This window comes from Pseudorca crassidens, chromosome X (genome assembly GCF_039906515.1).
Source record: "Pseudorca crassidens isolate mPseCra1 chromosome X, mPseCra1.hap1, whole genome shotgun sequence".
NCBI lineage: Eukaryota > Metazoa > Chordata > Mammalia > Artiodactyla > Delphinidae > Pseudorca > Pseudorca crassidens.
The window spans coordinates 68,591,809-68,610,035 of record NC_090317.1 but is presented as its reverse complement, the minus strand read 5'-3'; the positions used below and the strand labels follow the sequence as shown (position 1 = coordinate 68,610,035).

At 38.2% G+C, this 18,227-nt stretch overlaps 1 protein-coding gene across 1 annotated transcript in view; it reads right to left on the bottom strand.

Moving 5' to 3' along the window:
* Positions 1–18,227, bottom strand: part of ZDHHC15 (zinc finger DHHC-type palmitoyltransferase 15) — a 128,588-nt gene that overhangs the window by 24,421 nt on the left and 85,940 nt on the right. The window contains exon 10 of the mRNA XM_067722282.1: positions 15,130–15,233. Coding sequence (XP_067578383.1) covers positions 15,130–15,233 — 104 coding nt within the window. The remainder of the gene's footprint in view (positions 1–15,129; positions 15,234–18,227) is intronic.

Here is an 18,227-nt window from a genome sequence, read left to right as displayed (position 1 = left end):
CAGGAACTGAGAAGTTTTCTTTTAAATGGACCTTAAAAAAGTCTACAAATTGAAAAGTAAGTAGGATCAAAGGAGAGACACTGGGTGGTACAGTGGTTAAGGGTTTGGATTTTGGAGCCAGATTCTGTCACTGACCGGCTGTGTGACTTTGGGATTCTCTGTGCTTCAGTTTACTCATCTGTAAAATGGGGGTAATTTAATATTTACAACTTACAAAGTGATTATGACTCTTAAATGTGACAGTGCCTGTAAATCACCTGGCATATAATAGTCATTCAACAAATGTTAGTTGTACCCTTGGATTCAAACAATCATCTATATGTAACTTTACTTTGCTAGGGATGCAGAAAACATGAAATGAAGGTTATGAAGTCTTTAACTTCAAGGAGTTCCTATCCAGTCCCTTACCATTCAAACTCTTTTATGGAGCCAGGTTACTTTCTTCATCACTTAGCTTGAGGTCTCCTGATTATTTTTGACTTTCCTTGTACCTTCTGCCTCTTCATTCCTTGCCACCAATCCATATGCTATCTAATCTTTAACATTCAAATTCTACCCTCTCTGTAAAGCCTTTCCTGATGAGCCCAGCCTACAGAAATCACTTTCCTTTAAGTTCCTATAGCACAAACTTTATAGTTCTACTCATTTGGTCAACATCATATCCTGTATTGTGTTTTGTCAATCAACTTTTCATACATGTGTCTTATCTCCCCAAATAAATTTAATAAATGTTAGTTTCTCTCTTTCCCTTCTCTTTTTCCTATATGTTCTTGGTCAACCAGCCAGACATCCTCCCCCAGAGTAGTACTGTCTTCTATATGTAGGAATGAGAGAAAACAGCCTTTTGGAAAAGAGCCACACACTTAATCATCCCAAATGTGTAATCATAAGTATATGACTCATAGGAATATCAGGTTGGTAAGATGTTAGTATAGGCCAATGTATCTTGAATTCCTATATAGAACACTGATAAAGAATTGACTGAGACTGCCTCTCACCTTCTGAGATGGCCCACACTCTGTCTATGGAGTGTGTATCTCTCTCAATAAATCTACTTCTTTCCTATCACTTTGCCTCTCGCTGAATTCCTTCTGTGCTGAGACATAAAGAACCTGAATTACAGCAAGTCCTGAGGCCAGGTGTGCGATCTCAAAAGACAGTGGGTTCAAGTCCCAATCCGGGTTTTGGCTGGGTTTGAGTCCCAGTCAGTGGGTTCAAATCCCAATCTGAAGTGTGCGGTTTCAGCTGGCAAGCCACGAAGGGACAGTGATAAGGTAGGAAAATGTTGAGAGTCAGGTCTTGGTCCTAAATGGGCCTGTGGGACGCCAGGAGCCAGGTGTACTGGGGAGGGTGCTCCACCAACGTCTACTCATTTCTGATGGGCCGGTCAACCCCATATGCCTAACGCAGGTCCAGGACAAAATTGTTGCTGCAGGATTCGATAATCTGTACTCTTCTCCTTGACTCTGAGGTTTTTCTCCTACATTCTATGTTTATTCCTGTTCCCTTTATTTCCCTCTCTCCCTTCTTTCTTCTTTCCTTCCTTCCTTCCTCTCTCTCTCTCTCTCTCTCTCTCTCTCTCTCTCTCCCTCTCTCTTTTTATTTCTTTCTCTCCCCTCCCTCCAACCCTTACAAGTGCTGATCCTTTATTCCCGACGTACAGCTAGGCCAACTCCTGCTCATCATCGACACTATGGGGGACACCTTCTGTACCATTCCTTTATGGCAAATTTTCAGGCATTAACACCTGGTTGGGAGACTACCTTGGAAGGGGTAGCATCTAAAATCATAAGTGCCAATCTTGACCAAATTGCATGGTGGATTTTGACATGAGAGCAGAACTTTTGGATACCACAAGAGTTAAAGACATTACCTCAGGCTTGGGTCTGAAATGGGTCAGGCTGCATCAATCCTGACTGATACCCCTCTGGACCATATACTCTGGGATTGGGAAAGATTCAGACAACAGGAATTAAAAGAGAAAAAACTTATTAGGCTATGTAATCAGGTTTGGCCACAATATGAGTTAGGAAATTTAAAATGGGATGAGGTATCATATGTCCAAATTTTCATGGCCTTGTATTTAGGCAATAAAACACAAAAGGAATTTAAGGCATGCATAGCTTGGAGGGATAACTCTAGGAAGGACACAGAGGACATTTTAACTGACCTACCCTACAGGGCCATGCAGTACACCGGGTGGGGAATGATGCTGTCCCTGAGGTATACCCACAATGGAATTCTATTGATAGGGATAGACGGGGTCTGTTTGATAGATGGTATGAAGAAATTTACAGTAAAACCTGTTAATTATGAAAAGGTGAAAGAGGTCCAATAGGGACAGGATGAAAATCCTGCCATCTTCCAAGGGAGACTAGTGGAAGTTTTTAGGAAATATATGAACATGGGTCCCTCCTCCCCTAAGGGACAGGACCTTTCGGCTATGAATTTCATAGCCCAGTCTGCCCCAGATGTCAGGCGGAAAATTCAGAAAGCAACTGCTGGTCCTCAGACTCCAATGAATGATTTGCTCCTATTGGCTTATTTGGTTTTCAATAATAGGGATGTGGCTGAAAAGGTTAAATGCACCCAGATAATTATGCAAAAGGCTCAAAAGATGGCAGTGGCTTTGTCCCCTCAGAGACCACCAAAGGGGAAGCCAACTTTCCTGGGCCAATCTGGCCCTGGTGGATCATTAGTCCCACGGGTACCCAGACAGGACCAGTGTACCCTGTGTAGAAAAAACGGGTACTGGAAGGAGGATCAAAATCAATGTGCCGTTTGCAAACAGCCAGGATATTGGAGAAGGGAATGCCCCAGATGCCAGACAACAATGGGGACCCCTTGGCCATTGATGGTTTTGCAATCAGAAGACTGAAGGGGCCCAAGGCCAAAAGCTGCTCTGCCTGAAACCGAGCAGGACCCTGTAGGGGCTCCTGGGCACAGAGAGCCTTTCTGTTCAGCCTCCATGACCTTCCCTAAGATTCATGAACAGTTGCTAATCTGGGAAGGGAAGGGATGCAGAGTCAAGGGAGGAACAGCCAAGAAACAATAGTGTAGCCTTGGGTCAGGGTCCTGGTTCCACCTCAAGGGATACACATAACAATATCTTTAAGCCCTTTTATAGAATTAAAAACCAATAAATGGAAGATGTCAGCATTCTCCATACCAGAGAAGGCCAATTAAGGCCAGACTAAAGGAACCAGAGAAGCCCATCAAGATTACCTGAGATGAGATTAAAGGACAGGCTCTGTACACACCCTAATCTTGTCAGCAACCTCGCCCTTAACTATTGCTATAAAACTCTTCATCAAGTCCTCCCAGGTTGGGACACATAATTTTCAAGGGCAGGAGTCTACTGTGTCCCCCTTTGCCTGGCAAAGCAATAAAGCTATTCTTCTTCTTCACCCAAAACTCTGTTTCTGAGATTCCATTTGGCACCAGTGTATAGAGGCTGAGATTTCGGCATCACGTCTAGAGATAACATCTCATAACTAGTGTTGAGCCTCAGGGGGTCATTGATGTGGCAGGCCACTCGACAGAATTTCTTATAGATACTGGTGCAACCTTTTCAATCTTAACCGAAAGAGTTGGAAGCCTTAGCAATCATAAGGAATATGCAGTGAGGTGTCAGGGAAGTGGAAGGGGCACACTTTCCAGGAACCCCTTTTGTGCAACATCAATGCCAGCTGTTTCTACATTCCTTTCTGTTTGTGCCTGATTGTCCCATCCCCTTAATGGGAAGAGACTTATAAACTAAGTTAGGGGCCACTCTGTTTCTTGAGGGGCAAGGGAACCACTCTCATCACCAAATGATTCTAACAGAAAGTGGAAAGGAACAGACTAAATCTGGAGCTGAAATAGAAGCCTTACTAGATCCTGGAGTGTGAAATATCAGGGTCCCAGACTTGGTCAAAGATATCCAGCTGGTGATTATTAATACCTGAACCAAAATGGGAGACCACCAGTCAGACTAAACTGACCATAGCTGATAGGATTTTGGGGGGAACCCTTCTCCCCTAAGGCAAATGGGGGAAAATAAAACATTCCAACATAGGTGAATGGGTGTGCCAGTTCTTTGATAACATTGAGGTAGCTACCCAATTCTTTGAGGGAAAGAAAAAAAAATTGTCTGGACTTAAGGGAACAAAATCATCCTAGAAGGAATTTGCCTGCCTTTTTCATGCCTTTGAGATGCAAATGTTCTATCTGGTCTTCTCAGGGAAACCCTTATCTCTGCCATTTTTTAAAATGCAAATTTTGGGAAAAGGGCTAGAGAATTTGGAACTTGACTTATCAAGGACAAATAAAAATCTTAAGTGTCTTCTCCATAAACATTACTAAAAAGGATTTAGCCATCTAGACAGGTGACCTTGATTTGTTCCATCTGCCTTTTCCATCTGCCAGAAGCCCAATTTGAATCCAACCTCTTGTAACTGATGGGTTTTACATTGTTTTACCTGATTCAGGGCTGAAATTTTGGAATGAGAACTATGAGGTCTCTGTGTTTGTTTGTGTGTTCATATGTATCTATGCGTGTGTTGTAGATATATGGTATTGCCAAAATTAATTTGTAAAAGAGCTCTATTTAACTGACTTAAAGGAAATTAAGCACTTATATAAATACTCAGAAATGTAAAAGAATCTGGCTAGAATGAATTTCTGTTTCATGTCATCTGAGAAATATTCAGTACTAATCAGATAGCTGGTATTAAAGGTGGCTTAAGCTTGTTGGTTTGATGTCTTTAGAATCATCAATGTTAAGTATAGTATTTCTGTTGTACCTAGGTTTACTAGAGGTCAAATAAGACCTTATATCTGTTGCAAATTTGTCAGCAAGGAAAGTAAGTGACTCAATGTGAAAAAAAACTTTTAAGGAAAGTAAGATGTGTGTTTTCAGTAAAAGATGTGTGAGGAATGGGAAAGGAACACTGAGAAAAGAGTTGTGCATGATCAGAATTTTCTAAGATTGGATTGAATTTAGTTGGGTAAATGGATTTTGTTGGGAGTAAGCTGAGGCAAGACTTGGAATTGGTTTCTCTCTCTGTTAATACTTTGTTCTAAGTATTCTTGGAATGTTACTTTTGATAACAGATTGTGTGAGTTTCTTTGCCTTTAAGTGATCTGTATTTGCTTTTGAGATCTCTTGTAACTTTTGTAAAAGAATAAGTATTATCTCACAGTGACCTATGATCTTATTTGACTAAGTGTTTTGAAACATTTTGGCAAACTTCCCAAACATCGAATTTTAATTAAAGTTCTTTTGACTTCCAGCTAACTTTGGGATGCTTTAGCAGGCCCCTGAGGCATCTCAGAGAGAAATATTTAACTAGGATTATTTGGTATGTTAAATTAAATGTAATCAGTTATAATTCTGGTTATTGTAACCAAGCTTCTTTATCAATTACACTGCAATCAGATGTTTAACCATGCCTTTTAAGTCTTTTGTCATTTATAGATAGTTATTTTTGTACTTTGATGCTGTTGCAAAAGTGCTTCATCTTCAAGAAGATTCATAGGAAGGCTATGGAAGCAGTTACAATAGTTCCACAACAAGATGATGGCTATGAGAGGATTCCAGCCCATATCAACTTAAAACAAGGAGGCATCTGGCCCCTGGGGCCCCTATATCAGGCATCCAGAGACTTTTACTCCCTGACAGGCAGGGTCGAGGCATCTGCTCAGCCTTGAAGCAGTTACAGAAGACAGACCATTGCCCCTAAGCTTCCCATAAGAATATGGGAGTAAAATCTCTGAAGGGGGAATGAAACAGGAGGGAAGGGGGCAGGGCACAACCTTTAAAAGAATGACATAGCTGTTGAGGACACAACAAAAACTAGTTAGAAACAACTAGGTCCAAGATTGTAGAAGGTTCAACTTCCAGTAGACCTTGAGCCTTATTACATGCTCACTGTAATACATTAGCGTGTTAAATGACACACTCACAGGTGCCATGACAGTTCCAAGGCTGACCTGAAAAGGCCAAAAAGTGGGCGGTGGCCCAATTCCTGGAAATCCCCACCCCCTCCCTGAAATAGTTGGAATAATCCTCCCACTTATTAGCCTATGAAATTACCCAGCCCATAAAAACTAATCACCCCATATTTCGGTGCTTCTTGCCTTCCCCACACTCTGTCTATTGAGTGTGTATCTCTCTAATCTAAATCTAATTCTTACCTAAAAAAAAAAAAAGAATTGACTGAGACTAAGGACTCTTCCAATTTAGCCCTACCTATTGCCACTATGCATAGGAATAAGTAAGGGCACTTTGGTGCCTTTGAAGGGGTATATTCTTTAAGGTAGGAAGCATGAATTTAACTTATGACCTTGCCTAAGTCCTGTGGTAGTATCTTAAAGTTCCTCAGGCATAATCATAGAGGCCTGGTTAGGCCCAAAGAATTAAGTGATAAGGTAATTTTCTCTTCAAGCAAGATTCAGTGGCTGTCTCTGATTGGGAGGTGATTGCACAGAATATCACCCAGAGATGATTCTAAACAATAAAGCTCTTGATGTGTAAGGTCTCATCTTAGAACCAGAGTTCTTATATATAGGATATCCTTAGAGAGTCTGAGTTCTGATGAAGAGAAGGTCTCTTACCAATGCTTTCAGAAGGTACAGCATTTAGAGCAATCTCTGGCATAGAATGTAAGTGTGCTTTAGTAGAGTATCACCTCATCATCTTCCTAAACCAACATTATCCTCATAACAAGCCCCTGCTTAAAAACCATCAGTAGTTCCCCATTATCCACAGAAGAGTCCTTAGTCTTGTACCTAAGGTCCTATTCAATCTAACACTAATTCACCTGTGGCATTAAGCTAACAATCATCATCTATATGCAACCCTATTTTGCAAGGGTTGAAGATAGTACTGAAATGAAGGTGATGAGGTCTATGACTTCAAGTAGTTCCCGTTCAATCCACTACCATTCAAACTCTTTGTTGGAGTTAGGCTACTTTCTTCTTCATATCCTCCTCACTTAGCTTGGGGTCTCATGCATTATAACCTGTGATTTTCCTTTTAACTTTTGCTGTTTCATTCCTTGCCACAAATCCAAATCCCATGTCATCTTTAAGGCCCAAATTCTCTCTCCTCTATAAAGCCTTTCCTGACTAGCCCAGCCTAAAAGAACCACTTTCTCCTTTGAATTCCTATAGGACAAATTTTATGGTTTTATTTATTTGGTCAATAACATACCCTGTATTGTGTTTTGTAAGACAACTTTTCATGTATGTGTCTTATCTTCCCAAATAAATGCAAGACACTTGAGTTCAGACACAAAAATGCATAATGTTCCTTATGGATTCAATGTCATACACTTAATTTGCTCTCAAATTATACTAGCTTATTTCTTCTGTTCTTTTTCGTAATGGGTTATTTATCACAGCAGCAGAAACTACCAGACTGAAAATAAATAAATCAGAAACCTTCTACCTTGAGCAGTTACTAATGATCTCATACAAAAAAAGTTTTGCCCAAAGGAGTAGGAAATTATGCTATATATAAAGCATATAATATGCTAGAGTCTGAGGTCAATATTTTCCTGGATAAGTGTCCAGCATTTGACAAGGAGTTTAATTCTTCCAAGCCCTGGTTATCATTAACACTGGAAAGTTGTATTAGCAAATTCAAGCAAATTTTGTTTTTCATATGAAGATTTTTTAACTTGAAAAAAATATCTCACCTGGAATATTAAAATTATCAAATTTAAAGAGTTGGTTTTCAGTCTCATTAGCTACAGCTAGAAAGAAATTTTGGTGAGTTAAGGAAAGCTTGGTTCTTTTCTCCTGGATTCTTTTAAAATATCATTCTTGTCATAGTTAATACATTGGTATAGAGTAACTGGAATAGGCTGTGCATAATTATTGTGTACCCTAGGACTTGATCCTGACCTGGAACTCCCCACTGGATTCTCAAACCAGGCTGATGGAATACTCATGGATAGTTGATGGAATAGTTGATGGATAGTCATCAAATCACAAGAGAACAAAAGACAAAGGGAAGAAAAAGACCTACAAAAACAAATCCAAAACAATTAACAAAATGGCAATAAGAATATACATATCGATAATTACCTTCAGTGTAAATGGATTAAATGCTTCAACCAAAAGACAGAGACTGGCTGAAAGGACACAAAAGCAAGACCTGTATATAGGCTGTCTAAAAGAGATCCATTTCAGGTCCAGGGAAACATACAGACTGAAAGAGAGGGGATGGAAAAAGGTATTCCATGCAAATGGAAATCAAAAGAAAGCTGGAGTAGCGATACTCATATCAGACAAAATAGACTTTAAAATAAGGACTGTTACAAAAGACAAAAAAGGACACTACATAATGGTCAAGTGATCAATCCAAGAAGAAGATGCAGCAATTGTAAATATATATTCACCCAACATAGGAGTACCTCAATATATAAGGCAAATTCTAGCAGCCATAAAAGGAGAAACCAACAGTAACACAATAATAGTGAGGGACTTTAACACCCCACTTAGATCAATGAACAGATCACCCAGACAGGAAATCAATAAGGAAACACAGCCATTAAATGACACATTAGACCACATGGACCTAATGGATATTTAAAGAGCATTCCATCCAAAAGCAGCAGAATACACATTCTTAAGTGCACATAGAACATTCTCCAGGATAGATCACATGCTGGGCCACAAAGCAAGCATCAATAAATTTAAGACAATTGAAATCATACCAGGCATCTTTCCTGACCACAACTTTATGAGAATAGAAATCAACTACAAGGAAAAAACTGTAAAAAACACAAACACGTGGAGACTAAACAACCAATGGATCACTGAAGAAAGCAAAGAGGAAATCAAAAAATACCTAGAGACAAATGAAAATGAAAACATGATGATCCAAAACCTATGGGACACAGGGACTTCTCTGGTGATCAAGTGGTTAAAACTCCGTGCTTCCACTGCAGGGGGCATGGGTTTGATCCCCGGTCATGGAATTAAGATCCTGCATGCCGTATGGTGCAGCCAACAAACAAACAAACAAAAACCACAAAACAAACAAAAACCCCACAAAACCTATGGGATGCAGCAAAATCAGTTCTAAGAGGAAAGTTTATAGCAATACAATCTTACCTCAGGAGACAAGACAAATCTCAAATAAACAACCTAATGCTACACCTAAAGTAACTAGAGAAGGAAGAACAAAGAAAACCCAAAGTGAGTAGACAGAAAGAAATCATAAAGATCAGAGCAGAAATAAATGAAATAGAGACGAAGAAAACAATAGAAAAGATTGCTGAAACTAAAAGCTGGTTCTTTGAAAAGATAAACAAAATTGATAAACCTTTAGCCAGACTCATCAAGAAAAAAAGGAAGAGGGCTCAAATCGATAAAATTAGAAATGAAAAAGGAGAAGTTACTCACTGACACTGCAGAAATACAAAGGATCATAGGAGACTATTAGAAGCAACTCTATGCCAATAGAATGGAAAACCTAGAAGAAATGGACAAATTCTTAGAAAGGAACAACCCTCCAAGACTGAACCAAGAAAAAATAGAAAATATGAACAAACCAATCACAAGTACTGAAATGGGAACTATGATTTAAAAAATTCCACAAAACAAAAGTCCAGGACCAGATGGCTACACAGGCAAATTCTATCAAACATTTAGAGAAGAGTTAACACCTATCCTTCTCAAACTATTCCCAAAATACTGCAGATGAAGGAACACTCCAAAATGCATTCTATGAGGTCACCATCACTCTGATACCGAAACCAGACAAAGAAACCACAAAAAAGAAAATTACAGGCCAATATCACTGATGAACATAGATGCAAAAATCCTCAACATAATACTAGCAAACCAAATCCAACAACACATTAAAAGGATCGTACACCATGATCAAGTGGGATTTATTGCAGGGATGCAAGGATTTTTCAGTATCCACAAATCAATCAGTGTGATACACAACACCAACAAGTTGAAAACTAAAAACCACATGATCATCTCAATAGATGCAGAAAAAGCTTTTGACAAAATGTAACACCCATTTATGATAAAAATTCTCGAGAAAGTGGGCATAGAGGGAACTTACTTCAACATACTAAAGACCATACATGACAAAGCCACAGCTAACATCATACTCAATGGTGAAAAGCTGAAAGCATTTCCTCTAAAATCAGAAACAAGATAAGGATATCCACCCTTGCCACTTGTATTCAACATAGTATTGGAAGTCCTAGCCATGGCAATCAGAGAAGAAAAAGAAATAAAAGGAATCCAAACTGGAAATGAAGAAGTAAAACTGTCACTCTTTGCAGATGACATGATACTGTAAATAGAAAATCCTAAATGCACTACCAGAAAACTACTAGAGCTAATCAATAAAGTTGGTAAAGTTGCAGGATCCAAAATTAATACACAGAAATCTGTTGCATGTCTATACACTGACATTGAAAGATCAGAAAGAGAAATTAAGGAAACAATCCCATTTACCAACACATCAAAAAGAATAAAATACCTAGGAATAAACCTACCTAAGGAGGCAAAAGACCTGTACTCTGAAAACTCTAAGATGCTGATGAAAAAAATCGAAGAAGACACAAACAGATGGAAAGATATTTCATGTTCTTGGATTGGAAGAATCAATATTGTCAAAATGACTATACTACCCAAGGCAATCTACAGATTCAATGCAATCTCTGTCAAATTACCAACGGTGTTTTTCACATAAGTAGCACAAGTAATTTTAAAATTTGTATGGAGACACAAAAGACCCTGAATAGCCAAATAATCTTGAGAAAGAAAAACAGACCTGGAGGAATCAGGCTCCTTGACTTCAGACTATACTACAAAGCTACACTCATCAAAAGAGTATGGTACTGGCATTAAATAGAAATATAGATCAATGAAACAGGATAGAAAGCCCAGAAATAAACCCAAGCACCTATGGTCAATTAATCCATGACAAAGGAGGCAAGAATATACAATGGAGAAAAAGTCTCTTCAATAAGTGGTGCTGGGAAAACTGGACAGCTACATGTAAAAGAACGAAGTTAGAACATTCTCTAACACCATACACAAAAATAAACTCAAAATGGATTAAAGACCTAAATGTAAGCCTGGATATTATTAAACTCTTAGAGGAAAACATAGGCAGAACACTCTTTGACATAAATCTCAGTAATATCTTTTTGTATCCACCTCCTAGATTACTAAAATAAAAACAAACATAAACAAATGGGAGCAATTAAACTTAAAAGCTTTTGCAAAGCAAAGGAAACCATAAACAAAATGAACAGAGAACCCACAGAATGGGAGAAAATATTTGCAAATAAAGTGACTGACAATGGGTTAATCTCCAAAATATACAAACAGCACATGCAGCTCAATATCGAAAAAACAAACAACCCAATTAAAAACTGGGCAGAAGATCTAAATAGACATTTCTCCAACGAAGACATACAGGTGGTCAAAAAGCACATGAAAAAATGCTCAACATTAGTAAGTACTAGAGAAATGCAAATCAAAATTACATTGAGGTCTCACTTCACACTGGTCAGACTGGTCATCCTCAAAAAGTCTACAAACAATAAGTGCTGGAGAGGGTGTGGAGAAAAGGGAACTCTCCTACACTGTTGGTGGGAATATAAATTGGTGCAACCACTATAAAGAACAGTATGGAGGTTCCTTAGAAAACTAAAAATAGAAATACCATATGATCCAGCAATCCCACTCCAGGGCATATATCCAGAGAGAGGCATACTTTGAAAAGATATATGTACCCCAATGTTCATAGCAACACTATTTACAATAGCCAAGACATGGAAGCAACCTAAATGTCCATCGACAGATGAACGGATAAAGAAGTACATATATACAGTGGAATATTATTCAGCCATAAAAAAGAATGAAATAATGCTGTTTACAGCAACATTGATGGACCTAGAGATGCTTATACTCAGTGAAGTAAGTCAGACAGAGAAAGACAAATATCATATGATATCATTTATTTTGGGAAACTAAAAAAAGGATACAAATGAACTTATTTACAAAATGGAAACGGACTCACAGACTTCGAAAACAAACTTTTGGTTACCAAAGGGGAAAGGTTGGGGTAGGGGGAGGGATAAATTAGGAGTTTGGGATTAAAATATACCCACTACAATACATAAAATAGATAATCAATGAGGACCTAGTATACAGCACAGGGAAGTCTACTCAATATTCTGTAATAACCTATACAGGAAAAGAATCTGAAAAAGAATGGATATATATATGTATAAATGAATCATTTTACTGTATACCTGAAACTAAAATAACACTGTAAATCAACTATACTCCAACATAAAATAAAAATTAAATTAAAAAAAGAAGAACATACCAAAAATGATGAAGAAAAATTATGGTAATAAGTGATGAAAGGGTCAGAATTGCCAACAGTAGTCAAAAGGGATTTTATTCTATATATGTTTTACAACTTTTAATGATTTGTATATTCATGAATTCTTCCTATTGTTAAAGTTAATAAAAAGTCATAAAAGCCAAAGAAAATCTCCTCAGAATTATACATCGATCTGTCACTTTTGATTTGCACATTTTTTCTATGTATGTGTACATTAATCTCATCAGAGAAGCCTCTTTAAATCTCTTGACTTCATAAAGGTGTTCCTTTACCTCATATGTTGCTGTACTAAAATAAGGCAGGGACCTACCTACTGTATAGAACAGGGAGCTATACTCAATATTTTGTAATAACCTATAAGGAAAAAGAATGAAAAAAATAGATTTATATGTATGCATACCTAAATCACTTTGTTGTACACTGGAAAATAACACAACATTATAAATCAACTATACTACTATTAAAATAAATTAAAATAGATAAATAAATAAATAAAATGCAAAGTAATAAAAAATAAATTAAGGTGGGGATTTTAAAGAAGATAAAGACTGTATATAGTTCCTGATTATGATATTACATATTTTTGAAACAGGTTACACTTTTTCCCTATTTTACCAATTTATATACATTTTAGAATGCTTTGCATTATATAATGTACAAGTACATAATTTATAGTAAACTAAATATTATATTTGGGGCTAGGACTGAAACCCTAATATTATTCCTTAAAGAAATTAAGTTCAATACACGAAATTTTAACTTATAGTAACTTTCCCAGGAATCTAAGTTGTCAAAAGTGCAAGGACTACTTGTATATAACCAGTTTTGCACAGAAATTTTGGGTAAGTGAGGATAACACAGAATCAGACAAATAGTACAGCATGAGAACGTGTGTTAGAGAAAAAGGAGAGTTTTCCAATATTTAAATTTGTTAGATACTGTAATGGGTGATAAAGGAGGGTTGTGAATCTCTTTCAGTGGACTTTTAAAACACCTCACTTATTTGGGATGGTACAGTGTTCTTGCTAAAGCTATAGGTGGCTTATACTCTGGGACTTACCATTTATGTAAGAAGCAGTTGAATGAATTATATAGTAAGATGGCATGCAGTCACAGCACTGTGTCTCATGTGTATTTGTCCAAAGGACAGATACAACATTATACTGGAAAGAATCCAGTATTTGGAATCAGGATGCCTTACTTTAAGTCCAAGTTCTGCCTCTTTCTTGCTATGTGATCTTGCAAAAGTTATCTCACATCTCCAAATCTTAGTCTCCTCAGTTATAAAATGGGAATGGTATTAATAATAATGACTACTTAACCTGACAGCTGTGAGACAAAGGATATGAAAAACAGTATATGAAAGTCCTTTGTAAACTATAAAATGGTGTACCTATTTTTTATGATTGACTAATTTTTAAAAAGTCTGGCACTGAAAACTACTTCAAGAAAATAACCTCTTTATAATGCGGTACTGCATCTATAATTAAAGTTTTCCACTTGCCAAAACAAGGCTCAGATATGAATAGTTTTTTCCATTGGGGAGATATTTCAAACCATGTTAAGACCCTAGAAGTCTATGATTTCTATTAGAGTTTGGATTTCTTAACACCAAAATAAAAGTTCTTATCACTTGTAACCACGGTAAGTAAAAGTCTGATAGCTGAAGGATGGTAGGTCAAAATACCATCAGTTTTTCAATAAAGAGTCAGAAGGGTGAGGTAAAGGAGCTGCTTGTGTTATAAGTTCTTTGGGCTGGGTAAGAACTCCTTCCTTTTCTAACTATAGATTTTGGACTGTTTTGTCTTCCTTAGTCGTAGTAACAATGCCTTACTCTAAAACTGGACTTCCAGGTAGAGAAGCTGGGACTAGATCACCTAACTGGGGAAACATTTAGAAAGGCTTGTTTCCCACCTCTGCTCCCCACCTCAATGCCTTTCCATGTCCTTATTCAGCTGCGTTCATCCCAGGTACAGTCTGTAATAACTACTACAAGTTCTCACTCAAAATTTCTGTCAGCTACTGTATTATTGGGACCAGTCTGCTATTAACAACATAAACAAATGTTAGAGGCACAGAAGTAAGCATGGAGACAAAGAATAGGTGGCAATGGGGTTACAGGACATGAGAACTTAACTTTTAGCTCTTCATAAAAATCTCAAGATGACTCAATAATCTGGTGGGAGAAAGGTGGAGGGCAAAGTTCTAATTCCTTATTTTTCCTTTGAGGGCTGCCTTTTAGAAAAGTATACTATGTGGATGTGTAGCCTTGCCCCTATATACTAACATTTATTTTTTCATGTACTAGACCACTCTAAAGCAGAATGGGAATGAGATTTTAAAGAAAATTTAGCCAATGTGCATGAACCAGGGTAGAGAAAGGTGAGCTGTTACCCACTGATTGAATCAATTCAAGAAAAGCACTCCAAGTGACAACTGGCAGGATTGTTTACAAACATGCACAACACTGTTTATTATGTTTCCTGATTTATCTGACTGGTTATAAATGATAGTATCACAAAGCTGATAAGGAACCTTCCAAGCTGTCATCTAATCCTACCTAAGCCACCTACATTTGCTAAACAAATCTGGCCATACTTGCCCTTCTCCATCCAAAGGGCACTTATGAGGTTGACATGCTTATATAATCTTTCTGTACACTATTTTCTCATTACACTACATTCGTTGTGTTAACATAGTCTTTATTAGCCTGCTGAGTGGAGAAAAGACTTCCTTCTCACCCTACTTACCTCGGTTGTCATCCTCATTTTCTTCCCAGGGCTCTTCATTTGCTAGCAATGGGTTCTGCGACTCATTCATACACCTCATAGGGAAAGAGTGTCCATCACCAGGGCTGGTGGGGAAATGAAGGCAGTGAGATCCTGCAGCTGACATAGACATTTTATGAAGGTAATAACCCTATTAGAAATAGGAGTGGGGTTCTTAGAAAGACTTAAACCATTTAGCTTATTGACTAAAGCCATTCTGGAATAGGCTCTTACAATAGCATCATTTAGTTGCCCTATTGCTCTCAATTTCTATATCTGTTTGTTTGTCTGCATCAGTCTTGACTCTTTTAGTTTTTAAGCAACTCTTTAATTGCTTCCCACAATGGCCAGTATGGCAAAGTGCACATAAAGCAAACTTCATAAATATAATTTAATGATGAGGATTCCAATTTATATCCCATTATACTATTGATTTGGTTCTAAATTTTAAAGAAAAATGAGCAGATTCAGAATCACTGAGAGAAGAAGAACTACAATCCTGCAGCCTGTAGAACAAAAACCACATTCACAGAAAGATAGACAAGATGAAAAGACAGAGGGCTATGTACCAGATGAAGGAAAAAGAAAAAACCCTAGAAAAACAACTAAATGAAGTGGAGATAGGCAACCTTCCAGAAAAATGATTCAGAATAATGATAGTGAAGATGATCCAGGACCTCGGAAAAAGAATGGAGGCAAAGATCAAGAAGATGCAAGAAATGTTTAATAAAGATCTAGAAGAATTAAAGAATAAACAAACAGAGATGAACAATACAATAACTGAAATGAAAACTACACTGGAAGGAATCAATAGCAGAATAACTGAGGCAGAAGAACGGATAAAGGACCTGGAAGACAGAATGGTGGAATTCACTGCTGAGGAAGAGAATAAAGAAAAAAGAATGAAAAGAAATGAAGACAGCCTAAGAAACCTCGGGGACAACACCAAACACAACAACATTTGCATTATAGGGGCCCCAGAAGGAGAAGAGAGAGGGAAAGGAACAGAGAAAATATTTGAAGAGATTATACTTAAAAACATCCCTAACTTGGGAAAGGAAATAGCCACCCAAGTCCAGGAAGTCCAGAGTCCCATATAGGATAAACCCAAGGAGAAACATGCCGAGACACATAGTAATCAAATTGGCAAAAATTAAAGACAAAGAAAAATTATGGAAAGTAGCAAGGGAAAAATGACAAATAACATACAAGGGAACTCTCATAAGGTTAACAGCTGATTTCTCAGCAGAAATTCTACAAGCCAGAAGGGAGTGGCATGATATACTTAAAGTGATGAATGGGAAGAACCTACAACTAAGATTAGTCTACCCAGCAAGGATCTCATTCACATTCGATGGAGAAATCAAAAGCTTTACAGAGAAGCATAAGCTGAGAGAATTCAGCACCACAAAACCAGCTCTACAACAAATGCTAAAGGAACTTCTCTAAGTGGGAAACACAAGAGAAGAAAAGGACCTACAAAAACAAACCCAAAACAATTAAGAAAATGGTCACAGGAACATACATATCGATAATTACCTTAAACGTGAATGGATTAAATGCTCCAACAAAAAGACACAGGCTCGATGAATGGATACAAAAACAAGAACCATATATATGCTGTCTACAAGAGACCCACTTCAGACCTAGGGTCACATACATATTGAAAGTGAGGAGATGGAAAAAGATATTCCATGAAAATGGAAATCAAAAGAAAGCTGGAGTAGCTATACTCATATCAGATAAAACAGACTTTAAAATAAAAAATGTTACAAGAGACAAGGAAGGACACTATATAATGATCAAGTGATCAATCCAAGAAGAAGATATAACAATTATAAATATATGTGCACCCAACATAGGAGCACCTCAATACATAAGGCAACTGCTAACAGCTATAAAAGAGGAAATCAACAGTAACACAATAATAGTGGGGGACTTTAACACCTCACTTACACCAATGGACAGATCATCCAAAATGAAAATAAATAAGGAAACAGAAGCTTTAAATGACACAATAGATCAGATAGATTTATTTGATATTTATAGGACATTCCATCCAAAAACAGAAGATTACACTTTCTTCTCAAGTGTGCATGGAACATTCTCCAGATAGATCACATCTTGGGTCACAAATCAAGCCTCAGTAAATTTAAGAAAATTGAAATCATATCAAGCATCTTTTCTCACCACAACGCTATGACATTAGAAATGAATTACAGGGAAAAAAAACCGTAAAAAACACAAACACATGGATGCTAAACAATATGTTACTAAATAACCGAGAGATCACTGAAAAAATCAAAGAGGAAATCAAAAAATACCTACAGATACAGATACACCAGAAATATATCTACACGTGGAACAAATCCTACAGAACACCTACTGAACGCTGGCAGAAGGCCTCAGACCTCCCAAAAGGCAAGAAACCCCCCACGTATCTGGGTAGGGCAAAAGAAAAAAGAATAAACAGAGACAAAAGGATAGGGATGGGACCTGCACCAGTGGGAGGGAGCTGTGAAGGAGGAGAGGTTTCCACACACTAGGAAGCCCCTTCACGGGCAGAGACTGCAGGTGGCGGAAGGGGAAAGCTTCGGAGCCGTGGAGGAGAGCACAGCAACAGGGTTGTGGGGGGCAAAGCGGAGAGATTCCTGCACAGAGGATCGGTGCAGACAGGCACTCACCAGCCCGAGAGGCTTGTCTGCTCCCCCGCCGGGGTGGGCGGGCCTGAGAGCTGAGGCTCAGGCTTCGGTCGGAGCGCAGGGAGAGGACTGGGGTTGGCGGCATGAACACAGCCTGAAGAGGGCTAGTGCGCCATGGTTAGACGGGAGGGAGTCCGGAGAAAAGTCTGGACCTGCTGAAGAGGCAAGAGACTTTTTCTTCCCCCTTTGTTTCCTGGTGCGTGAGGAGAGGGGATTAAGAATGCTGCTTTAAGGAGCTCCAGAGACGGGCGTGAGCTGTGGCTAAAAGCGCAGACCCCAGAGACAGACATGAGACACTAAGTTTGCTGCTGCCGCCAAGAAGAAGCCTGTGTGCAAGCACAGGTTACTATCCACACCCCCCTTCCGGGGAGCCTGTGC